The 27,563-nt window shown below is 39.9% G+C and overlaps 1 protein-coding gene across 3 annotated transcripts in view; it reads left to right on the top strand.

Annotated features, from left to right (window-relative positions):
- The window catches only part of Setx (Senataxin), a 491,296-nt gene that overhangs the window by 366,278 nt on the left and 97,455 nt on the right, over window positions 1–27,563 (top strand). For all 3 annotated transcript variants that reach the window (XM_067147633.2, XM_067147634.2, XM_067147635.2), the window contains exons 14-15: window positions 13,520–13,660; window positions 25,209–25,342. In XM_067147633.2, coding sequence (XP_067003734.2) covers window positions 13,520–13,660; window positions 25,209–25,342 — 275 coding nt within the window. The remainder of the gene's footprint in view (window positions 1–13,519; window positions 13,661–25,208; window positions 25,343–27,563) is intronic.

The following is a 27,563-nucleotide window of genomic DNA, read 5'->3' on the forward strand; positions in this document are numbered from 1 at the left end:
GCGAGTGGTGATCTTCAGGGGCATTAATCGCTACTTGTGGTAGTCCATCTTGAGCCTATCAGAGGTCACTACCATTATCACATTTATTTTGAAGTCAGATAAACAGTACTTCAAATAATTTGACTTATATTTGTGTTCACATGTATGTGAGTGCCCCTTGAACCCAGTACCTACAGCTAAGAGATCGCGTCTATGTGCCAGCGGTATTCCTGAGTGGAAGGACAGCATGGAATTTCAATGGCTTAGAGGTAGCAGTTTCCAGTACATCATGGAGTCAACGTGGAGCCAGATGAACCAACGATCTTCTACTAGTGAGATGGCGGTCATGGATAACTAAATTCATACGGGTATCGCCAGATGACAGCAGGTTACACACCGAAATAAGTACATTCCAATAATAGCATGAAGATCCGTCAAAGGTCATATCAATGTGATAATTTAACAGTACGCATTTTGATTTAATGTATACTGTATAGATAGCGAGATATGTGAGTTTCAAAGGGGTTCAGTTATTTTTATTAGCTTTATTTTTCTTGTCTTCTGGGTGATTGGTTGATCACAAAAATTATCCCCAGGAATATGCATCAATTAGTATTTAAAGCCTTACATGTTGTTAGGAGTGTGTAGTGAAGCATTCTTAGATGGGGTGGATTTAACCCCTCAGTGTCGCAGCCATTTAAATAGCTTCCTACCCCGCGGCCGGATGAGATTTCAAGTACGCGCGACTGAAATACATCGATTCACTTAAAGCATTACTGCAAGTATAAGAGTAGCCCGATTTTCACGAAATTTGGAATTCCTTATGACAGAACTATGTACATGCAGATAATGATATAATTGTTTCACATTTCCTTAGTAATTTAGTTCCATGTGATAGAGTTCGAAGTACTCTTTGAGACAGGAACTCAAGTCACACTCCTGGCAGCAGTACACTGACGTCTTCTTTTCGCCGTGTTTAGAACACAGGATACAATGTCTCTGAGGTTTGGTGCAATTTCCTGATAAAATATCTTTCCTGCAACCTTGCAATTGTATTATCTGATGCGCGCCGGCCTTAAATACTTCGTTCCCCTCCCGAGCGAGCGTATTTTGTAAACAAACCTTTCACCAGCTGAACCCGATAAGGTAATTGCTCAATATTTGTCTCTGTGACCTGTGTGAGTATTATTAGAGAATTTAGCAATCAGAATTCACCGTTGAAAACTTCTCTTTGACCTGTATAATTATCTATAGTCTCTTACACGAAATTTCCAAGTACTGTTTCCTCCTCATCGTCACTCTCATCATTTACCACTGCTACATCATCTATTTCATTATCACTGCTGCTTATACTGTCACTACTACTTCCGACTAAACTTTCATCTGAATTATACAATATTTCAAGCACGTTACTGTCAGTCATACCACAGCTGAGCGCCGTGCATCACACGGACTGATGAAGCTGCAGCGAGACCGAAAGCTACAGGACGAAACTGAATGAGGGGAATAACATTTATGACGAAACAAACCAACTCGATACATATTTCAGATAAAATGTCGAGACAGCGTCTTTCTAACGAGATATATACCATGAACAACTGGTTCTCGTATCGTATGACAGAAAGCAGTGCTAACTGATGCCTACACAGAGCGCTCGTGGAGAGTTACGAAAATATTACAAGCTGAGAAATAAAGACAAATATAATGAATAAATCGCACTCCCAATGTACAAATAGAGCAAAGAACATCACACGAAAAGACAAACTTCTCAGATCATCATTTCTTTATTTTATTCTGTGGGAAAAAATGAAGCAAACAGACTTTTAAAAAAAGCAAGAGATTAGTGCTCAGACTTATTTGACAAATAATTATCCTTGCAAAAACAACTACATTATAACGATTTTTCAATTCTTATTTACAACACTGATAAAGCCGAAAATGTCTCCTTGGAAACGAAATAATTTGCATATCAGTAACTCCAAAACTCTTCGCGCTATAGCCGTAAATGTGAAACCATGTATGGGTCTATACCACGTATAGAGGTCAGCGGCTACGGAAGAAAAGAGGGTCTATACCGCGTATAGAGGTCGGCGCTGAGGGGTTAAATAAATCAGCTGATAGGATCTTCTTAAGTTCTGACTATTAATTGTCCAGATGTTTCACAAATTAAATTTTGCATGGTTATAGACATCCACCTATAGTTTACGGATGCTAATAAGTGAAAAAAGAAAACAATGACTCGAGGTGCAAACAAATGACCAAGAAAGAAACGCATGTGTGAAGTGTTATACTTTAAATCCCTGTCGGTAAAAGTCATCTTAATATATTCTACAAGGTATTTGATAGTGTGGATATGAAGTACATGTGTTTGAAATTGAAGGCGATAGAGAAAATATGTTAAGATATGCAGGACATAATAATCATTTCATGTGGCTATTTCTAGCTGGGTGTAGCCTTGTAAGGCAGACCCTCCGATGAGGGTGGGCGGCATCTGCCATGTGTAGGTAACTGCGTATTACTGTGGTGGAGGATAGTGTTGTGTGTGGTGTGAGAGTTGCATGGATGTTGAGGACAGTACAAACACCCAGTCCCCGAGCCAAGGGGATTAACCATTTAAGGTTAAAATCTCCGACCCTGCTAGGAACCAAACCTGGGACCCTCTGGACCAAAGGCCAGCCCCATTCAGCCATGGAGCCGGTCTATGCAGGACATGAGAAATAATAATAACATAAGCCAGTACTGTAATTTGCTGAGGCATTGGAAGAAAGTGAACGATATATGGATAATGCCCTTATGCCTGGAAAACATGTGATAGATGAATTAATAGTTAATTGTTTATTCCAGATGTAACTGTGTATATCCGCTCAGCTGTTTTTGGCCAAGGCGTGTGGTATATGGCCGCACATGTAGAGGGGCAGAAAGGAGGTGAGGCTTCAGACCTTTTGGTTGTTTTGTTTCTTTAAGGGCTTTGTCCTCAAGCATGTGATGCTTCTGACCTGCAGAGATAGTCTTGTCCATTTAAAAACACAGTAATTAAAATATTCGCGTGCGTAGTAATTTAAGGATAAAAATTTCATTGTTCCGTATTGAAATTATTGATGTTAAAAATTAAATAACTGGAGGTTCAACCTATTCAATACTCAAAAGAAAGAAACGTAGCAATCACATTTCTATTTAAATGGGACCGGTTTCGACCTTAGTCTAGGTCATCATCAGCCATAAAAAACATGTAAAATGTTTAAGAATGTTGGAGGTCAGTTTTTCACTGTTAGGCACAAAGACACGACATCACATTCTGTTCTGCACAAAGTCACAACATTAACAATCAACTTGCGAAGATCAAAAAGGCTTGAATTCGCAGACGAACAGATCTGTAGATGAAAGCCGCCAGCTCCCGGTGACTACGTGGCACACTCAAGGTCACGCGCTGCGGCCAAACACCAAAGTAGAGTGGAGAACGTTTCGAAGGTCCAGAACCTGTCACGGCTGCGGGAAGCCAAGTACGTATATAAAAATGTACGATGCCAATTAGTATAACCGAATGAGCACCCGTACTCCACTCTACTTTGGTGTTTGGCCGCAGCGCGTGACCTTGAGTGTGCCACGTAGTCATCGGGAGCTGGCGGCTTTCATCTACAGATCTGTTCGTCTGCGAATTCAAGCCTTTTTGATCTTCGCAAGTTGATTGTTAATGTTGTGACTTTGTGCAGAACAGAATGTGATGTCGTGTCTTTGTGCCTAACAGTGAAAAACTGACCTCCAACATTCTTAAACATTTTACATGTTTTTTATGGCTGATGATGACCTAGACTAAGGTCGAAACCGGTCCCATTTAAATAGAAATGTGATTGCTACGTTTCTTTCTTTTGAGTATTGAATAGGTTGAACCTCCAGTTATTTAATGCGTAGTAATTTGTCTTTACCATCGGAAGGCTCGGTGTTTAATGAGGCGAAAGTTGATGCATTTCCCCAATTAGGGTTCATTGGCGTTTTCCCATTACTTATCACATACATTTCACCTGGCATGTTGTCTCCTCAAACTTGGTTTCTCAAGCTTTTTCGTTTCCCTCCTAGCCATTCGTGGTGATGGTGTTTCTACAAAGCCTGAATTTTTAACACAGTGATTTTATCTTGTTTATGAATTATCAACAACAGCTGTAGCTGTGTTGAAACACTGGATCCCGTGAGATCCCCGAAGTTAAGCAACATTGGGCGTGGTCAAGATTTGGATGGATCGCCATGCGCTGTTGGTGGGGGTGAGGGAATGGAGGAGCTGAAAGTAACTGGCCACCCTACCGTGGGTAAACTCCGGCTCAGGCACACCTCTGCAGAGGTTTGGACCTGCCTTCGGGCAGAATATACCCTTACCTCATGAATTAATAATGTTATTTGCTTTACGTCCCACTAACGACTTTTTCAATTTTTGGAGACGCCGAGGTGCCGAAATTTAGTCCCGCGGGAGTTCTTTTACGTGCCAGTAAATCTACCGACACGAGGCCGACATATTTGAGCACCTTCAAATACCACCGGACTGAGCCAGGATTGAACCTGCCACGTTGGGATCAGAAGGCCAGCGCCTCAACCGTCTGAGCTACTCAGCCCGGCACCTAACGAATTATCAAACCTCAGTGACTTATTTATTGCTCCATCTAGTGATGTAAATATTGTATATTGTTATTGCTTTTATTTCCATTATGTCTCTTATGTTTTTTCTTTTGTTCCTTCATTATGTTTTTAGCACAATTTTAGCCTGTATTATGTGGATTACTTTAACCTTCCTTATTTCAAAAAAGATGGCTCAAACGATTTTATTGTTCCATCTAATGATGGAATTATGTTTTGAATTATCGCCAACAGCCGTAGCTGTGATAAAACACCGGATCCCGTGAGATCTCCGAAATTAAGCAACATTGGGCGTGGTCACGATTTGGATGAGTCGCCATGCGCTGTAAACTGCGGCTCAGGTACACCTCTGCGGAGGTTCGGACCTGCCTTCGGGCAGAACATACCCTTACCTTACGAATCATCAAACCTCAGCGAGTCATTTATTGCTCCATTTTAATGATGTAAATATTATTGCTTTTATTTCCGTCATGTCTCTTTTGTTTTTTCTCTTGTTCCTTCATTATGTTTTTAGCACAATTTTCGCCTGTATTATGTGGATTACTTTAACCCCTCTTATTTCAACGAAGACGGCTCAAACGAGTCAAAGCCGGGCTGAGTGGCTCGGGCGGTTAAGGCGCTGGCCTTCTAACCCCAACTTGGCAGGTTCGATCCTGGCTCAGTCCGGTGGTATTTGAAGGTGCTCAAATACGACAGCCCCGTGTCGGTAGATTTACTGGCACGTAAAAGAACTCCTGCGGGACTAAATTCCGGCACCTCTGCGTCTCCGAAGACCTTAAAAAGTAGTTAGTGGGACGTAAAGCAAATAACAGTATTAAACGAGTCAAAACATGTTTGAATTTTACTGCTCCATCTAATGATGGAATTATGTTTTGAATTGAATGAGAAGGATACATCTGATTTTTTCTTTGTAAAGTATTAAAATAAAGTCGTGGTTAGGGAATTTCAGCTGGCACTTCGAAGTCAAGAAGGCATGGTTCGATACCCGACTGGTACTGAAGTCCTTCGATTGATACCAGAAGACCATTTAGGGGTCAGAGATTCTGGAGAGCATTGGAGTGTATTTATTGTCTTGTTTACAGGGATAATGCTCCACTGTATTATGTATTTTATTGTTTGTGCATTGTTTAATTGTATGATGAATCATTTTGGAGTTACAGGCTTACCAGCATTGCAATGTCCGTATTGTAAATATTAGTAGTAAGTTTGTTACCCCGAAGAGACACGTATATTCTCAGTAACATGGTAATGTGTAATATGATATTATGGGAACCATTAACAATAGGTGTCAGCAGGATTTTCATGACTAGGTAATGTGTTAATGAATATGGAATGTATTCATCAAAATGTTTTTTAAATCACGACATAATAAAACACATGAGATGTCATGGTCTTCATGTACTTTATGTTGTTCCTTCACAATACAGAGGATATCTAAATGATATCCGTATCAAAGTGAAAGGGAAAAGTCCCTAATATTTGGCAGTGAATTTGTAATATATGCAGTGTCGTGTGGTTTTGACTTGGGAATGTCAGAGTGCTATTCACGCGTGTATACGAACTTGTAAAGACATTAAATGGCATTACCCATGTGATAAGTTTATTTATTTACAAAATAGCTCCTCCAAGGTCACAGTAGGAGTGGATTTTGACAACAGCAAGAATATGGGGAAGCTTCTTTATTAATAGCAAAACGGCAGTCAGCTTCAAGGTTCCTGAACCAACCCAATTCAAGATACATTTTGTAAATTCAAAACAAATAGCAGCCACCTTGGAGGGAGTAAATGACGTGAACACTTAACAATATTCAGAACTGTGACAAAGGAAAGTCATACATTTTTTCAAAACCTTTTTATCAGAAGACAAGCAGAATATTTTAATGATAAAGTGCTGGAAACATTTTAACAACTGTTCAAATGAATAGAAATGATTTTTTTATAATAGTCTATCTCTAAGTAAATCCATTCCCATCTCATTTCACTAACCCATTTAACCAACATATTGTTTTTTAATTAATTTTAATTTAATTCATATTTACATAGTATTTAAGAAGAACAAGGTACCTGATTATGATGTACTTAAAAGGATAAACACTTAGTGAATCACCTAAACAATGTGAACAGCTGAAGATTTTCTAAACAAGAATGAAACATGTACTGTGTGTAATTAATTAATTAATTTGGTAAAATGCAAATATATGTATCAAAAATGTGGAAGATTTGTATTGTTATTAAGTCTTTGTAAATTCTAGGAGTCACACAACTTTCTATTCTATTCAGCATGGTGTTATTAAAAACCTGTGCAAGCAATGAAGAACTACACACATTGGTGTTTGTTGATGATGTAGCCATCTGGGGAAGACAGAAGTAGAGGTACAAACTAGGTTGGATAAATGGGTAGCCAAGTTCAAAGAGTATTAGATGAAAGTTGGCACAAGAAAAACTATTGCACTGGAAATGAGTAGGGAAGATACTGGCTGCCACAAGAGTTTGAAGTTAAAAACATTTTAAATTTGTACAGGTTTTCAAATACCTAGGGAGTATGATTTCCAAGAGGGGTAGTGCAGATAAAGAAATAGTAAACAGACTGACTATCAGTTCAACTTCTACAACTTTGTAAGACATCTACGTTGGGATAACCAAGTGCTAGTTAGAACCAAGATGACTGTGCAAGTCATACTTTGTGCCCATTGTTGCGAACAGTCTAGAATCATGTACATTTAGAAGTTCGTAAACTACTCTATAAAACATGCTAGGACCATTTAAGGAGGGATGACATCAAAATGGAACTGGACTTGACAGAAGAGAAGCTAAGGACTTCAAGACTATGGAATGGACATGTTACGTGAATGCCTGGCACAAGAAAGGTTAAAGGAAGAAGGCCAGGAGAAAGACCTAGGAAGAGAAGGCTACACCAGCTGAGAGAGGAGGAAGGAATTGGGAATTAGTGATGAGAGAGAGGAGCCATTTCTGGACAGAAAATGGTGCCAAAGACTTGGTCAACACTAGCTTACCCAGCACGCTTGAGGGGTTCGATGATGTAGTACGCCATTCCGGGCCTCGAATGGATGACCCACGCATAAGAATGCCTCCACATAACAGGGTAAACACCCACGGATGAGACTAGAGTGAAGAGCGGTTCGAATTGCCTAACAGGCTTCAAACCGCTCCCCTTCCTACTTTCTGTGCTGGCCTCTGCAGCTCGAGCACTTGGGGGGTGGTACGTTCGAAAGAAAAGAGGGGGAAAAAAAAAAAAAAAAAAAAAAAAACAAATATTTAAGATTTAGCCTTATGTAATCTGAAAGTAGGATTCTCTGGGTTCAACTGTCTACTGGATACTGCTTAGCACTGCTACAAATGACAAGAATCATATAATGGGGGGTTACAAAGACTACTTTATTCAAAATATGACATAATAAATTTAAAAAATAGATACAACCCTATACAATGAATTCCCCGCATACAGGAGGAAAAGAAAATAATTAACACTTTAAAATTCGACTCGCCTATGGGCGTCGTCTGCACAAAGGTATGACTGACGTTTTGCGACCACTACTGTCTATCTTTCCCTCATTAGTTCGTACCTTTTGTTGAATTTTTATATTCTGTCGATCACACCGTGAGATGAGCTGATGTCCCTACACATAGTACCTCCTGCTCCTAGCATGTAATTAACCGGTTCCTGCACTACATGATTACCATATTAAAAGATATATTTACATAATACATAGAAAAAAAACACGTACCATTAGCTAAAATCCCCGGACTTCCCCTATCTGTCACCAAGACAAAACAACGTTGAACATCGGTTCTGTTTGAACTCAAAATAAATGCACATTAAATACTAAGCACACACAGATATATACACATCATGCATAAAGGAGGCTATTCCTGTAAGAAAACATGGTTATCAGTATATTCTGCCCCTGGCGCAAGCTTAATGGAAGCTTGCCCAAGGTGACCCCTCCTGATCTGGGGCTCGAACTGGATGAATGTCGACTGAGAGGTACATTCCTGAAAAATCCCTAATTAGCTACGGTCTCATATCACCGGATATTGGGGGAGATCCATATTCATTTATTAATTTCCTTCTAAATCACCGTGATATTATCATTATATAAGTAAACTTAGTTGAGCCATTTAAACCAAACAAATGAGCACGATGAAAACCCAGAGCCCCGAGTCTTACTACACTAGCACAGCAGGACCGCTCTGTCGCGAAGGGAGTGGAACAAACACGTACAAAAAAAAAAAGAAGAAAAAAAAAAGAAGAAGGGACGGTCATTCGCTTCGTACTACCATTCCTCATTCATTGACCACGCCAGATTCTTGACCCCTCTCAGTTATAATGGCCAGCCCTCCTTTTCTCGGAGACACATTTCTCTAGCCCATTTGTTTATTCGTCTTACCGCAGAAATACCAAGAAATACTCATTTATTCTAAGTCTTCTCATTCTTTTTGTCGAGCGCCGACTGTGAGCACCATCACTTCCGAATCATCTCATCATAAAACTGTCTGGGCATTCGGCCCTCTCATGATTCCTCAATTCTGCGCTCCTCATCTTCTTTGCTCACTGCCCAAAGTTATGCATATATTTATATTTTTACCATACATAAGACTCTGGCTTCCCTGGATCTCAGCCAGTTGCTGACAAAAAACTCCATACGATTCTGGTAAAATAATCAAGAATCACGAGAAACTCGCGCACTGTCCCTCACAATTATACCTAAATAACACCTTTATGTACCTCTCTCGGCCAGGGACCTCTTCTTTCTTGCAGCATGCAATTATTTTATGTGTAAGTTACGCATGCATCGTCTGATTGACCCATGAGTTTCCCCAGCATATACGCTAGCCATCTTGGACATTAACTAACAACCTTTGGACATGGATTTCCCTGCTCATCCACCATTGTTCCAGCCACCCCTAGGGTAACTCAAATATTCTCCTCTCCTTGTTCCCATACTTGCTAGGATATTCCACATATTACCTCTCATGATAAACTAATCATTAAGAAAAAACTGGGTTGTCCGGGGAGTTAGCTTCCCTTGAATTTTACATTAACATGATCAAGAACAATAAAATTTCTATATTAGAACATGCATTATTTTACAACATTTAGGTATTACAAAGGATAGCTCATCCTACTATCGGTTCTACATTAACGTGCTAAGAGATTATATTGACATCACTCATCTGTTTGGTGGCTGTGGTTTTTCCTTCCATGGGAGATGCATGGCGACGCTTACTGCTGCATCGCCTCGGCGCTGGAAACGGGCGTACTGTCCTTCAATCCTGGTCCACACAAGTCCAACATCCTGGATAGTTTGTCCACAGCTGAAATCTTAGAGTAATCCAAATGGGTAACACTCCACCACTCGTCACACGGCCCTCTGTTTACCGCGACACGCACACAGAGTTTACACCACGAACAAGCAGGTCATTCTAATCACAGCGGGCGCGTTCACAGCATGAATTGGGTAACTCACGAGACTTGAGCACCCTGGCTTAGAGTAGCAATTTGGGTGATACCGATTTACTAATATCACGGACTCATTTAGGCCGGCATTGCATGTAGCCAAAACCGCTACTTGTTTATAAATTATGGTCGCAGCTTATTTAATGACATGCGGCACAGAGACATGCACCTAGGCTCGCTTGGCTTCCCGTCCACACTTCACAAAGGCTTCATATTTCACGACCGCGACGGACACAATAGCACTGTCTTAGTATGCGGTCACTAGGTTTCGGAATATAAAACTGGAGCACAATGGGACACATCGTTCCCTCTCAACGACCCGCTAAGAACTGTGTCCAGCGAGGGCCAGCTCAGCTTTTATGGTCTACACACTGGAAGACAATGGGCGTAAATGATTCACAGTTCATTAAGGACAGCAGCTCCTTTCATCCCAGGAATTCAAAACATTTAAATGGTGCATATTGTAACCCACTCTTTCCTCTCTTATTTGAACCAAGTGTGCTCTACCGATGATCGGCAGTTTTCACGTAATTTGCTTCCCGCTTTTAATTATTCCATTAGCGTCATCTGGGGGGTGGAGTCAATTTTGAGCGTGACTCTTAGCTTGGGGGACGCTTTCTCGTTCACATGTCACGGCTGGACATCTGGGGACCTCCTTTCGTCCCCTGAATAAAGTATTCCATATTTTTAGTCTGGGATACGCAGAAAATTCAGCTCTATTCATTGGTGTGCGCCTCATAATTTTCCCATGTCTGGATCAAAATATAATTTTTACGCGCCATAATTTGACGTTGGCACCCATGAAACGTGCATGAAAAACCGGAAGTTCCTTGTGTTAGTTTGGATCCCTGGTAAGATAGGCCACACCTCGGGGAGTTTGACTATGGTAGCGTCGCGTCATATCTCCAACTCTGTCTGCGAGTTGAGAGGGCCTTTTCACGGGAGCTTGGCTCCTGTTCAGCCTTCCCTTTTTTGTCCAGGCGCTCTCTCGCGGGTTCCGTTCTGGCCGGACGCTGCTTGATCCCCATCGCCCATACTACTACCAATGACGTGACCTTTAGAAGGGATTTTAATAAGGTAGAAAGGCACCTGTCATTCCGATGAGCTGTACAGGACACTGTACGGTTTCAGTAGGGCCCCCTAAAAAAATTTCATTTCCTGTCGCAGGCCCTGACTGGGTGCAACAGGAGGAATACCCAAGTCAACACCTTCCCCTTCCTTTTCCCAGTCCAATAAGTTATCGTTCAAGGCACCGTTAGGAGATAGTCGTATGCCAATCATCAGCATCTGTTTACGGTTCCAGTTTCCTGGGCACTGTTGACAAGCTTTTTCCACTCTCCTCTATTCATGTATGGCTTCCACTTCATGACATCATCTAGTGACCGTCCCTTCATTGCAATATCGGTCTTGATCACGTCTATCTAATGAGTTCTAGGTCTTCCAACCCTCCGTTTACCATCTACCTCTCTTTCCAGCTGTATTTGGGCTGGCCCCATAGGTTCCATTCTCTTTACATGTCCGAATCTTCAGAATTTGCAAATGAATTTGCAACCAACTCTGTTCCATTACTGCCAGACTTGGTACCTCAGGCAGTGCAGCTCTGGTCTTCTGAGCTCAAGTTGGCAAGTTCAATCCCGGCTCAGTTCAGTGGTATTTGAAGCAGCATATGTCAGCCTCATGTTGGTAGTTTTATGGTCATATTAACTCTTTTGTTCTCAGGCTATATTCACTAGTCAAGCCCAAAATAATCACGACCATTTTTCATGATTATGCACGTTAAAATGTAAAAAAAATGCTGTGTACAGCAATCCCCAGATACAGAATTGAAAAAAATCATAATAGTACACTATTCAATATAGTTTTAGGAAAATGGTATCCCAAAATTATTCATGGCATATTTTACTACAAAAAAATTAGAAAATTCGAAAATATATTACAAAAAATAAAAACTGGTTTTCAAATACAGTAGAAGTCTGCAATAGCGAGTACAGCATATAACGAGAACTCCGTTAGAGCAAAAATATCTCTCTGTCCCTTCAAAATTCCTATATTAAACTGTGTGTCGTCCTTCGGTTACAGCGAGAGACCTATCACTGACGCATCCGTTATTACGAGCGATTAAGCGTGGGCGATTTTTTCCGTTCCCAATATTTATTCACCCCAGCGATTATATTGCATGCAATCGATTACCTTCGGTATCGTTTCCTCCCTATGTACACTAGCGAGTTTTTTCATCCACATTCGAAGGTGATGTTGGAGTCGATTAGTATTACCCGTCGTCTGCTGTTCTGTAAAGAAAATTCGAAATGAAAGAGGACAATTTCGTAATAAATGCATAAATAACATGTCCGATAATGGTTGTTAACTCAATAAAAGTAAAGGCTGACTAAATGACAGCTTAATTTTAAGGCTAAATACCGCAATTTAGTACGAATTGGATAGACCTCGAGATATGGTAGAGTGCATAATTGATTGCAGAGGTTAGTTTATATTTTCTCGAGTCTGGATAAATTACGGAAAAGCTATTATGAACATTTATAGCGAGAAGGTTATCATTTCTCTACTGGCGCTTGAAGTGTGTTTTCATTATACGTATAATACAGATAAGTTAGGATAGGTGACGCTGTTTGAATAAGAAAATTGAAACATTTGCTACAAAATGCGTTTGATCATCTTCGGTACGGTATAGTTTTCTCACTGTGTACATTTGTGATCTCTCTCGTCGACATTCAAAGGCGATGTTGGAGTTGATTAGTCGACTAAGATAGAGAATACCAGTGTCTGTACTAGTCTCTAGTTGTTGCTAGTTATAATGGCACCCAGGTACAACATTTCTGAAACTGTTTCCATTGGGTTGACCTTCTCATTTGATAATTTAATATCATAGTGAACACGGGGGAGAAAAAAGTCCCAATTCTTCAAATGTGGTTCGCTAGAGAATTCATCTGAAACCAACAATTCTCACATAATACAAAAGTAAGACCTTTTGAAATTACAGAATTTATTTTGTTGTATTCACAGCCAAATAGTGTTAATATTAAGCCAAAGAAGAAAGCCTCCTAAACGAATAAGTGACCACTACAATAGTTCCAAAACCTGTAACATCGAACTTCATATCTTCATTCACATCCGGCAAGCTGAATGAACTCTGATTACCATGTGACCTTGGTATACTCTCTCTATAGTGCAAGAGAGCTAGCGATATAACGCTAGGCTTAAAATGCTGCCTGTGTCAGAAGGCGTGGTTAATTTACAGGGTTTCAACTTAAGAACTGTATATTACCATCACTTCCCTGTCTATATCCTGGATAGCAACCCACAGATTTCATGGGCTCACTAATAACAATAATAATTTGTCACTAGCCCAGGAAAACTACATACAATGGATTTGCATAATTTGCAGTATTTTTGCTAATACTATGTTATGGTTTTCTTACAGATACGTAATCAGGAAGCAAAATGTAGGTCTTACGAAATATCTTTGGAGTCTGCACGGAAGAAAAATACAGATGTGAGTCTGTACTTGAAGAAGATAGCAGATATAATGAAGAAGATATCGCAGTTGAAAAATATGAGTCTGGTAATTCAGAATTTCCTACTTAAATAATGTTTAACACAGAAATATTGATAGCTTGACAGACATGTAATACTCATACTATCAAGTAATATTGTGTGTAAGATGTAAGCTACTTGCTGCATCCTATCCTCTCTGTTAAATATTTGTTAATCATGGTGTTTATTGTAAGTCTTCCTCTTTGACTGGGGAAAATGAGATAAGCTTATAAATGGGGGAGAGAGTGAACAGCACCCAGCACATTGTTAAATGACAAGCGGTAACATACAACCTGATTCATTCTATATAAATGTTCAGAACAAGTAAATAAACAAATAAAAATTTGATCTTACCAGATATCAAAAAGAATAATCTCCTTGAGTTCTGATGCAAGCTTCATATTTTGTAATGAGGTTATGGAACACGCTTTGCAATTCATGTACACTGATGGAACACACAATGTTTTGTTATTTCAGCTTTTAACTCTTCTGTAGTTCAAGGATTATTCTTATAAACTTACCCCTTTAGATTTCCCCATAGAGAAAAGGTCACAAATGCTGAAGTCAGGCAAATTAGGTGACCATAAGCCTTGACTGATAATTTGATTCTCATCAAACACTTCTCGAAGCCCTGTTCCCGAGGAAGAGAGTTGGAGAAGTTGATAGGAGAGCTGGATTTATGCATTTTGAATACAGAAGAACCTACACATTTTGGCATAGTGCACAGTACCTTCTCCCGCATTGATGTTAGCCTGTGCAGCCTTGTGCTCGTTCCCCCTGCTTCGGTGGGATGTTCATGATGACCTCTGTTAGAGTGACCATTTCCCCATTGTTCTTACTTTGTTGAGTCAGAAATCCATCAAGGCTCCTGGTCGAAGTTCACATCACTAGCTTTCTTTAATTACCTGAATAGCCAGAGCTTAGACATTGTTATAACCCATCACATAAGTTATTTTTGCAGCTGCTGAGGAGTCCAGCCCATCTTTTTCTGGGTCTCCTCCTCCATGACATCACATACAGTCATCTCAGGTGTGGACTAAACTTCGATGCATTTCGGCTGCACAGGGAACATCCTTAGTACTGGGAATTTTTATTGCAGACAGTATTGTCACTAATCTACCCACGGTTGCTAATCATCTAGCAAGACATTTTGTAAATGTGTCTGGTTCCAGGAATCTTTATCTCCTTGCTCCGAAGTGGGAGGCAGAACACCATCGTCTAAGTTTTGCCACTCGCACTTCAAAGAATTATAACGTGCCCTTTACGAAGCGGGAACTTCGCAGCGCCGTGGTGTCTTGCTGGAACATAATTCATGGACCGGATGTTGTCCATTACCAGAGGTTGAAGCACCTCAGTGAGGATAACTTATTATATGTTCTTGGGGCTTGTAACCAAGTCCAGATAGAGGGTGAGTTTCTGCCACAGTGGCGAGAGGAGATAGTAATTCCTCTTCTCAAGCTTGACAAAAAACCTAAATATGCAGGAAGTTACAGACCTATTTGTCTCACCAACTGTCTGTGTAAACTGTTCGAGAGGATGGTGAATCGATGACTTGTGTGGTGTATGGAGGAATGAGGACTCTTGACCAAGTACCAGCTGGATATATTGGTATGACTGCAGATTTCTATCCAGCATTTGGTGGCTGTTTTTTTTTTTTTGGAAAAGGCGGTATGGTATCCTGTCAGCCCTGCATCAGTGGAAATTCCAAGATAAGTTGCTGGTTTCTATTGCAAATTTTTTGTCACTGCATCTATTCCGTGGCTGAGTAGGGAGGGCATATTCGCAACTTAACTTCATGTTCAGGAAAATGCTGTTCCAAGGGATCGGATCTCAGCTTTAACTCTGTTTGCAATGACCATAAATGGTATTATCGCTGCTGGTGTTTCAGCAGTAGTACTATCGCTATATGTGAACGATTTTGCTCTGCATTATATAGCTCACAAAATATGGCAATCATAGTGCGACAACTACAGCAAGCTATTAGGGTGGAACAGTGGAACTTGGTACTTGACTTTTGATTTTCATTTTCATTTTCAAGACCTGTGGTGTTCACTTCTACTGGAAGTACATGCTTCATCCCCATACTGGAAGTACATGCTTCATCCCCATCCTGAGCTTTTGGGGAGGTTCCTCTTCTTGTAGTTGACATGAACCACTTTCTTTGGCTCCTTTTTGATAGTAAATTATTGTAAGAGCTGCACATGCGTAATTAAAAGTCAAATGCATTAAGAAAATTATTTTGGATTTTCCTAGCAGCTCTATGTGGGGGTTGAGTGCACGGTGCTCCTACGCTTTATAGGGCACATATTTTGTCTAGATTAGACTAAGACAGTGCAGCATGTGGATCAGCAAGAAAAATAATTCTTGTTAAACTGTATAGCATGCACCACAGCGGAATTAGGTTATCAATAGGAGCTTTCCATGTAAGCCCCATTGCTATCCTGCTTGGTGAATATGGTGTGCTGGCATTGTACCAGAGGTGCCAGCAAACGCTTTTGTTATATGCTGTGAATTTGTGGCAGATACCACTTCAAGCTAACCCATTCCACAATGAAAACCATCGGCTGTAAACTACTTATTCACGAGCTATGCAGCCGTTTGATATACGCTTGACCGGGCAAGTTGGCCGTGCAGTTAGTTAGGGGTGCGCAGCTGTAAGCTTGCATCCAGGAGATAGTAGGTTCGAACCCCACTGTCGGCAGCCCTGAAGATGGTTTTCCGTGGTTTCCCATTTTCACACCAGGCAAATGCTGGGGCTGTACCTTAATTAAGGCCACGGCTGCTTCTTTCCCATTCCTAGGTCTTTCCTATCCCATCGACGCCGCAAGACCTATCTGTGTCGGTGCTACGTAAAGCAAATAGCAAAAAAAAAAAAAAAAAAAAAATAATAAATAAAAAATCCGCTTGGATAGTAGTTGCAGATTGTTTGATGTAACTTCAGTTCCTTGTCTTGTTAGATGACCAAGTAAGGTACCTCCATGGTTAACATGATGACCTGAAATCATCCTGGAACTGCGCACCGGCCTAAAAGTGAACGTGGACCCCTCCATTTATCGGAGGCTCTTCACATCCGTTGTTAGCTGGTATCCAGGGTCGGTAGTTATTTACATGACTGGTTTGAGAGGAGACGGGAAGTAGGCTCTGCGTTCATTGTTAATAATATGAGGCTTCTTTTTTTATCTCCACCTGAAACCTGTAGCCTGTATACAGCAGAGCTCTATCCTATCCTTGAAGTTCTGCAGTATGTGCTGTCCAGTGAATGTCAGAAACTTTTCCTGTGCATGTACTCCTTGAGTTTGTTACAGTCTGTTGATACATGTTTCCCGCATCACCCTCTGGTGCAGTGGTTCCAGGACCTTCTGGCTGGGTTGTGGAGAATTAGCACCAGAATTGCGTTTCTGTGGCTGCCAAGCCACATGGATGTAGCGGGAAACGAGTTAGCTGAAACGGCTGCCAATGAGGCGGTCACATTGGCCCCATTGTCTTACAAGGTTCTAGCTAGTGATATTCATTCTCACTGAGCTTGATAGCTGCATTCCCTTAAGTGCGACCGGTATCTTGTATTTGGGAGATAATGATTTCGAACCCTACTGTTGGCAGCCATGAAAATATTTTCCCATTTCCACTCCAGGCAAATGTTGGGGCTGTACCGTAATTAAGGCCACGGCTCTATAACTGTAAAAATACAACCAATAAATTTGGATGTTCAGGCATATTCAGATTAAAATATCCTAATTGTAGGACAACTTATGTTGGTAAAACTGGGAGAAATTTTAATATACGCTATCTTGAACATGTTAATGTCATTAAACACAATAAATTTTACGCTATGGTTCAGCATATTAAAGGATTTCAATCATCATTTTACTAATATCCAACAAGACCTAGATATAATCTGTTTTAATCAGAAAAGCCCTCTTCTTAACTTCTCGGAATAATATTGACCAATTTTCCAATCCCACTTTCAACATTACTGATATTTCAGATGATACTAATGTTCTCTTGGAGTCTATAATCCCTATAGTATCTAAATATTACAATAAAAAATTCAATAAACATCATACTAATAATCCTTCAAACAGAACCCCTCATTCCTCCGTCCCCTCGCTTCCCCTTCCTTTCCCTCCCCTCCCTTGCTGTCATCGTGAGCCTAAGCCACCGCCAAGCCCACACCACACTAACAGATGCTGTGAATGGTGTACTCCAGCTGGAATGTCGAGGAGTAAGCTTATATTTCTTGTACCATTCTGTCTTCATAGTTTTACACATTAACCTCTCTGAGATCAGTTCTCCATTTTTTCTTTCTAGATATCCTTTACATCGTCCACATGTATTGTTTTGACTTACATTACTCGCTTCAACTCGCCTTGTTGTTTCCAAAGTGTCCTTCGCCTGTCAAATGGGAACTGACAGTGAGTGGAGTGACGTCAGAATTGATTATTTTAACCATGTTGGTTCAATCTTATCCCTTAGTTTAATGCTGCAGCATTGCACTTTTATAGAGGATTGTATCCACATACTTCAGAAAATTCATGTCCAGTGCACTTTTAACATCCAGTTTCTTGTTTCGGTATAATTGTTTGAGATTTCTGATCTTTGCCTCATATCTAGTAAGATCCGGTTTGCTTTTCTTCCGATCCCTTTCTTTCCGCAAGAGATTTCTTTCCCCTGATTGCTGCATTCGCTCTTTCATCCCACCATGGTGTTTCCTTCGCCCTTGTTTTCATACTTGTCTTTCCACAAACTTCAGTTGCTTCCTTAACTCATGTGTCCCTTAGTCTGGTCCATTCTGCCTCTCCATTTTTCCTTTCATCTCTTGGTAACAGAGTTTTTATCCAGTTCTGATACACAGTTCTCTTATCTGTTTTCTGGTGTTCCCATACTTTGATTTTTGGCGTTTTCCTGTTCTGTACTTTTGGCACATAGAAGTTTCTCGGGTCCGCTACTAATAGACGGTGGTCACTGTCAAGGTTCTCGCTGGTTATTACTCTGACGTCTGTTACCACTCTGCTCCTTTCTTCATCTGAGATGAGATAATCAATACAGTTTTTTGTAATCAATCCCAACTGTATCGTGTTATCTTATGGCTTTGTCTCTTCTTGAACCAACTATTTTTCACCTCCAACCCATTCCTCATCCAGAAGTCAAGGAGATGTTCACCTTTTTCTTTCTTCCATAAGTCCTATTAATATTGATAGCCGCCAATCAAATTCCATTTTGTTTGCCTTGTTGTTTCCAAAGTGTCCTTCGCCTGTCAAATGGGAACTGACAGCGAGTGGAGTGACATCAGAATTGATTATTTTAACCATGTTGGTTCAATCTTGTCCATATTGACTTATATTCAGTTTCTATGAAACACTTTTCTGCCTTGTTAATACTTTACATTTTTTTATTATTATCAACCATACACGTTTTGAGAGCTACTGCTCTCTTCTTCAGAGGTGCAAAAACATCAGGCAAAATCTTTGGACTTGATACATTAGTACAATACAGTCATCAACAAAACAAATTACACATAAATCTTTAAATCATTAAAATATTTCTTTTGTCCCTAAAGTGTTCACTTACACTTACCACGTTATTTAGTAAAAACTTTAAAAATAGAATAATTTTCAAATTATGAAGTGAATAAAACCTATCAAGTTAGTCCCTATGTACTAACATTTTAAATACTTTCTGCTCTGCTCTAGAAACTTCTCCTTTCCTTAAATCTTTATTTACACTGCAATTTTTAAGACCTTTCATATAAATTGGAATTTCTCATCTTAATCTTGTTCGACCATGCGAGCCATTTTTAACCGTCAACCTTTTCAGTTTCTGCTGGTACCAAATTTGCCAAAATTAAAGCAACATTACACTTGGCTAAACCAAACAAACATGTCCTTGCTCCTCTGCTGGCTGCCATTAGCATTGTAATGTTGTTTTAATTTTGGCAAATTTGGTAAGTTACCAGCTGAAACTGAAGAACTTGACGGTTAAAAATGGCTCGCATGGACGGACGACATTAAGACAAGAAATTCTGATTTATATGAAAGGTTTTAGAACTATATCAGTGTAAATAAGGATTTAAGGAAAGGAGAAGTTTCTAGAGCGGAGCAGAAAGTGTTTAAAATTTTAGTATATAGGGACTAACTTAATAGGTTTTATTAATTTTATTTGAAATTTATTCTAAAGTTTTTACTAAATGATATAGTAAGTGTAGGTGAACAGATTAGACACAAAAGAAATATTTTAATGATTTCAGTATTTATGTAAAATTTGTTTTGTTGATGACTGTATTGTATAAATGTATCGAGTCCAAGGATTTTGTTTACCGTAATGTCTTTGCACCGCTGAAGAAGAGAGCAGTAGCTCTGGAAATGTGTATGTTTGATAGTTATAATAAAATGTAAAGCATTGACAAGGAAGAAAAGTGTTTCATAGAAATTGGAGTGACGTTACACATATCAAGCTCCATTTTTCCGCTTCTCGTAACCTCATCCCGTTAGGACACAAGTTAGCATCCTTGATTTTTCTTCCACTTTTGTAGGCAGTCATATTGTGACAGGTGATTTTAGACTAGACTGCTCTCCATGAGCCTGTCCGTCACCAAAGTGTTGGTCCATTGTTCTGTTCAAGATGCACAGGACTCAATGGTAGACTGACATTTCCAGTGAATCTATGTTCTTCCCCAGCTGTTTCAGCAGTGGCATACATGGCAGTCAGAAATATCAGTGCATTTACTCGCTTCAGTTTCCTATTCTTAGTGATGGTCCCGTCCCTCCATATCTTGCTGAGTTTGGCGGTTTCCATGCAGCCCAGAGCAAAGCATCTCCATATCTCATCCAAGTACCCTTTGTTTGAGATTAGAGTTCATAGGCAGGTGATTCTCCCTTCTACCTTAAATCCAGCTACTCTATTTATGTGTGGTAGGTTGTTGTTTACCCTCTCCACAATCATGAATTTTGTCTTGGTTTTGTTGATCTCGAGGCCATACTCCTTGCTCATTCTTTTTGGTCAGACCATAATTATCTGCAAGTATTTAGCAGGTGTCGTTTAGGTTAGTGTCATCATTGTACCTTAAATTGATGATGGTTTTGCCTTGCACTCTGAAGCCCCTCTCCCATCCATGCAAAACCTTTTTCATGATGTGCTCTGTGTAGATGTTCTATAATACAGCTGACAAAATGCATCCTTGCCTGTCTCCTGCTTCAGTATTGAAGGTGCTTCATAACATTTGGTAACTGAGCTAGTGTGTGTGCGGTTTGGGTCATGTGGTTATCGGTTTGCATTCGGGAGGTAGTGGGTTTGAACTCTTGTCGGCAGCCCTGAATATGGTTTTCCGTGGTTTCCCATTTTCACACCTGGCAAATGCCGGGGCTGTAGCTTAATTAAGGTCACAGTTACTTTCTTCCCACTCCTAGCCCTTTTCAATCCCATGGTCGCTATAAGACCTATCTGTGTTAGTGCAACATAAAGCAGACTGTAAAAAGTAAGTGTGAAGTGCCTTATTTAGCTGTGTCAGATGATTTGGTAATCCCACGTTCTAAAGTATGGCCCACGAAGGCTGCCACTTCACAGAGTCGAACACATTTGTGTTGTCGAGAAAGCACAGGAATATGTTAATGTGGAAGCCACTGAGTTTTTCCGTGTGTTGAAACTAATGAAAGATTAATAAATACCAAAAAAATACCTGAAGAAGAAAATATTTACTGTAGTTAATAACAGAATGACAAGTTTCATTCCTGAAGGAATATTATCTGATTCTATCCTATCATACTTTTTTTTTTAATATTATGAACAAATATAAAACCTTTTATGTTAACATTCTGTTTTCAGTGCCTTAAAAAATGTGTGTAATGCCTGTCTGTTGTTTGAATTTATCTTATTGCACTCCGTCTCTTTTACTTCTCTCAGCTAATCAGGGGAATAAAAAGGTAATTTGAATCTGCTGATGTTCTTTTAGGAATGAAACATGGCATTCTATTATTAATTAAATGTTTTCTTTTTCAGGTATTTTCTAGTGTTTTTAATTTTGTATTAATTTTTACAGACTGAAAAACTTAGACGTTATACATTTTTTAAACACAAGTTTTTTGCAAAGCTGTTGTTGTAACCAAGGTTGAAGTTTACAGAACACAACTTTATTTGCTTCACTTTATGATATTTACACAAATAACTGAAATTTATTTTGAAGCAAAAAGGAATATTGAATCTTGAGAAAAGTCTGTCTTTATACAATATGTACAGGTTTGCAGTCTTTAATACACTTCTATCTTGAAAAGATAGTCTTAGTGAATTGACACTTTGATAGTCGAGAACTATCTGGCACACTAACATAAATGTTCATGAGAGTCCTTGTTTGTTGAAGTGCCTGAATTCCTAAAAAGCAAGTTCAATTGATTGAAGAAATTCCACCTAGCGAAACTAAGGGAGCTTGCATAACTTAGGGAATGAAAATGGCTTGTAAAAGAATTACGGAACATAGGCAGCGGAAACAGGTAAGGGAGCGGTGACCAGAGGTGAGACCTCGTACTGCCAGAAATTCAGTCCACCTGGTCGAAGCACATTTTCAAGAGGAGTAGCCTCCGTGCTCGACGTAGGGTGTATTCTGGAGCTGGACACCGGGGCAAGTGGGCAAGTGAGCAGGCCGGGAGCTCCTATTTATAGTACACTCGATGGTCAGGCACGCGCACTGAGGGCTGCGCGTCGAAGCTAGCAGAATGATACACAGGCGCGCGTGCAGCTGGCTGGCGGAGCGAGAAAGGGAGCGCCGGACATACAACAGCTGTATTCCCGAACCTTCTCAACTATTTGTCGAACATTCAAGATCTGTTGCCTTGTGCCCTCACTTGACACTAACCCACTCTGCTCGTTGGCTATTTGTGGCAGAGGAAGGCATTCAGCCTCTCAATGATGTGGTGAAGAATCTTGCTAGTAAGCCGGTGTCCTATAATTGCTGCAATCTGGGGGGGCTCCTTTTTTGTACATTGGGATGAATGTCGGCTCACACCACTCATCCAGCCATATTCCTGAGTCCCATATCATCTTGCAGACATCTAGTGATATATCTACCCCTTTTGTACCTATGGCTTTTAGGGTTTCTGCAGTGATCTCGCCTATACCAGGAAATATGTTTCATAGCAAGTAATTGGCTTCTCAACTTCCAACTTCAAGATTGAAGGTTCCTTGTCTTCCAGTAGGCCGTTGTGGTTGCCATGGTTCCATATTCAATCGATCTTGAATAGGGATTCCCTCTATGATTTTTTTGGGATCAATTTTCTTGTCCTCATTTTGGTCGCAGATGATTTGCTTTTTAACCTTGAATTCCCTCATGAGGTATTTCACTTTACTAATGGTTTGACCGAGCTCGATAGCTGCAGTCGCTTAAGTGCAGCCATTATCCAGTATTCGGGAGATAGTAGGTTCGAACCCCACTGTTGGGAGCCCTGAAGATGGTTTTCCGTGGTTTCCCATTTTCACACCAGGCAAATGCTGGGGCTGTACCTTAATTAAGGCCACAGCCGCTTCCTTCTCACTCCTAGCCCTTCCCTGTCCCATCGTCGCCATTAAACCTATCTGTGTCGATGCGACGTAAAGCAACTAGCAAAAAAAACTAATGGTTCGTGAGAATCTTAATGCTCTGCATACTGCTCCAGTTCATAGTAAATGTCTTTGATTTGTGCATTCTTGTACCTCACTCACGCAGCCTTGGTCTCCATGTTGAATGAACACCCTCAGTGTCTTCTCAGTACGTTCATGCCCCTCGCCATAGGTCCTTAGAGATCTCCTCTCCTTCACTAAGGTCATTGTCGAGTTTGTAATACAGTGCTTCTTCTTCACAACTTGTGCAGCTTTCTCAATCCATTTCTTGACTCCCACCCTTGATTTGACTTCACTGATGAAGAGAATGCATATTGTTCCTGAAACGTGTATGATAGAATAAATAACTTTCAAGCGTTAAAACTGTATTGACAAGGTGGACCCAACATAAACTATTTTAAATAGTTCCTTTAATAGATTCCCACCCTTGTTCGTCGAAGTATTGTGCTGCCTGTGGTCTGACTTGTATTTGTAGATTGTGTTGCAGCTCAGTGGGTTTGTAATGCATATTTGCATTCTCCCTGTTTCTGATGGATTGGAGCTTGAGTAAGCAGGTGGCTTTAAGCAATTTATGGTCTGAATTGCAGTCAGCACCTGGTTTTGCCTTAACGTAACGTACAGATGTTCTCCATCGTCTTCTTACCAATATGTAGTCGATGTGATTCTTGTACTTCTTGTTGGGTCTAGTCCTGGTGGACATTTGACATGGATGGTACTGAAACATCGTGCTTTTAATTACCAGGCTGTGATCTGTGGCAAACTGTAGCAAGCACTCTTCTGTCTTAATTTCTCACCCGTAGTCCTAACTGTCCAGCAACATCTTACATGTGTTGGTCAAGTTTGTTGCATCCAACTTTCGAATTGAAATCCCTAAGATGTAGACTAGCTACTTCCTTGCAATTTTATTTAGTTGCTCTCCCATCTGATTCTAATATATAATTCTTCAACCTCTTTGTGGTGGGCCATCTGTAGTGGGCATATAGACCTGCAGCAGGTGGAAGATCTCAGGATTGCTTAACACATTTATGTTTATCAGCCTATCGTTAATGGCCGAGTAGGATAGTACATACTTCGTGATCCTTTCGTTTATTGATCTCGCTACTCTATTTACACCAGTCCTTGCCACCTGATATGTACACTGTATGATTCTCTGTTGCAAAATGTCCTTGGTCCTTTGACGGCGCTACATCTTCCCTCCCCCTCCCCCTCCCCCTAATCAGCTCTTGTTCCACTCCAAGTTCCGATATGAAAACTTCTACAGTTTTTCTCTCTTTTCAATAGCTGTTTTCATGTGGAGTGTTTAATCACCTGCACCACGATGCCCAGTTACCCATTTCACCCTGTTCAACCCAGACTCTTTAGAGCACTACTTACTAGCTGTAGTGCATGGCAACTTCAATCCATTTGTTTGTGCTACTATGATGTGTACATATGGGAATAAAGTAATCATATGATTTTCCATTGCCTTCCTGGTCCCATGCTGTTGACTAGATATTTCCAGTTCTACCTTAACCCCAGGAGGGTGGCCTGATGGATTTCAGTGGCTTTTCCTCCACTGAGGGACCATCACACATTTAAGAGTGCTCATCCACCCGAAGCCATTGGCTCTCTTACCCTTTCGGGTTAGTTCCCGCTGCCCAATACTCCGCATGGAATCACTCGCTGTATGTTCACCTCCATACCGTAGCAGAGTGAAACTTGGCCAGACTAGACTGAAAGAACTACCAATCAACATGTTCAGAAATAAGCTTCAAAACTAGTTTAATAATGTTTCCCGTGTACGCATTGAAGGGATACTTTGAAATGAATTTGTTATATTTTAAAGTTGCATGTTATTTTGAGTTAGTGTACTGTATGTATGTATGTAGTTGGTTTTATTTTACTTGACAATGTCTTATTGTGTGTAATGTACTTAATGACTCAGTAAATGGTATTTTATTGCTGCTTTTCCCATATGTGTTGTAATAGAACTGACGAAGTTAATCTTTCCACAGAATAAGGCTGAACAGCAAGTGGACAAGAGATTAGAAAGACAGTCTCAGATAAAAATACTGTCTGGAGCAGACATTGTAGCAACCACTCTGGGATCGTGTAGCCTATCATTAGTCAGTGAAGTTTTTGGAAGAGGGTAGTGTATATAGAGTATTTTTATTTTTAGATTATAGATTTATGCAGTATATTGAAATAAATTTTAACAATGTTTGCTTTTTTACATTGCTTAAAAAAATCCATAGAAATGTATTTTTCTCTTAGGATTTTGTTTAAATATAATAAATCCTGTTTTTAATGTGGCAATGTAATCTATACAGTCCCATGCAAATTATACTGGAACATAACAGTAACACACACATTACTTTTAATCAACTTATTTTCATATTAATCTTTCCTGTCTTTTAAGTTGTATATTTTTGCGTACAGTGCAAATGCTTTGAACACATTGTGTATTTTTAAGTTCATCATTGTAAAAAAAAAAAAAAAAAAAAGCAGTCTAATTTTGTGCATCTCTTTTTGCAAATAGCCCACTTGTTTCCTATGGGATCAATGTCAGGGTTGTTTACCGTTGCATGTGAAAATTATCACTGAGAAGTTTCTTCACTTTCTTTGAATTGTGTCGAGGAACCAAGTCTTGCTGAAAAGTTCATTCATCATCTGCAAACCTTTTCTGCTGCTAATGAAGAATTCTCCGTTCTTATTTTGATGTACTGGTCACTTCACATCATGCCATTGCCTGGCACTAAGGGTCCTGGCCAAGTGGCTCAGGCAGTAGAAACCCTGGCCTTCTGAGCCTAAGTTGGTGGGTTTGATCCCAGCTCAGTCCAGTAATTTTTGAAGGTGCTCAAATACATCCAGCTTCGTGTGAGTGGATATACTAGCACATAAGAAACTACAAGGCAAAATTCCGGTACGTGCACACATCTGAAATCCTAAAAGTAGTTAATAGAATATGAAACGAATAACAATTAACGTAACTGTTCCAGACCTGCATGTGTGAAACCCCCTGAAACATTTTTATGGAGTGTTGTATGCTCGTTTGCAAATGTGTTGAAATTTCATGCTCGGCATACTTATTGAATCCTGCACTTCATTGTGACTATCATCAAAGAAGTGAACTTTCTTCCTGTGTTCTGTTGTCCAATCCTGATGACTATGTTCCCACAAGGGATGTGTTTCCTATATAGTTCTCCAATTAGAAGGTATTTACCAGCTTGCAGCTTGTGAAAATATACAGCAAATATTAGTCATGTGAAAAATTACTTCCTTATCCCTTAATTCATGAGCCAAATTAATAATAGTGAGTCTTTGGTTTAATTTTGTTCATCTGAGGAGGAAGTGATCACCAGTTGATGTAGTTGTCTATTTCCTGTCATAGTTCCCCCTTTCTTTTTGGGTGGTGGGGGATCGAGCCAGTCTGTTTCTGCTGATAATACTTTGATTTACAGTGCCTACACAAAATTTACTATCTTTCTGTGTTATAGAAGTATTCTTCAGTATCTACAATTGCATTGCACTTCCTGGGAGTTGTATCCATTGATTTCACAAATCTCACAGGGTAACCTTAAAATTCCTCAAGAGTACACCACATACAATTTTCACACATTGTAATTCCTATTCTATCAATGAACAAACAATCCATAGAAATTACAGGATCGAAGAATAAGCAGTGTCTTCTGATTAATTCGCACAGGACTGTGCTAAACAATGCACATCATTCTTGCAATAAATTGCCTCATACTGCTCTCCACAAATATGATGTTACAGTAATTTCATCTCTCCTCACCCTTACCTGCCACATATATGGATTTCATTTTTTTTAACTCTCAAAAATAAAAAATAAAAAAAAAAATTGAAGAAAACTCATTTGTGAAGAAAGCTCCATATGATCAGTGCATGAGCAAACCTTTGTATTCCACAATGCTCTTCCTATCCATTATTCTCTGTAGGACTGGTCATGCCTGCCTGCTACATATTGCTATGCAGTCCATCAGAACATTTTTCTTTGTGTTAATTTTCCTGTGCTAAAGTGCAAAGGAAAATGAGCCTTCCTGTATTTGTGCCTTCCTGCAGTATAATGCATTTATGGTTTGTTTTCCTTTATACTTTAGCACTGGAAAATGAACATAAAGAAAAATGTTCTTAAGGACTGCATATCCATATGTGGCTGGGAGGCATAATTAGTTTTAAGGAGAATAATGGATAGGAAGTGTATTGTGGGATATGAGGTTTTGCTCAAGCAGCTATGATATAATGAATTAAAAATTCTCCAGATGATTTAGAAGACCTTTTTAAAATCTTGCAAGTTGTTTAAATTGTCAATGATATGTTGTTTTGTACATTACGAGTAGCTTAAT

The sequence above is a fragment of the Anabrus simplex genome, chromosome 5, assembly GCF_040414725.1.
Source record: "Anabrus simplex isolate iqAnaSimp1 chromosome 5, ASM4041472v1, whole genome shotgun sequence".
Lineage (NCBI taxonomy): Eukaryota > Metazoa > Arthropoda > Insecta > Orthoptera > Tettigoniidae > Anabrus > Anabrus simplex.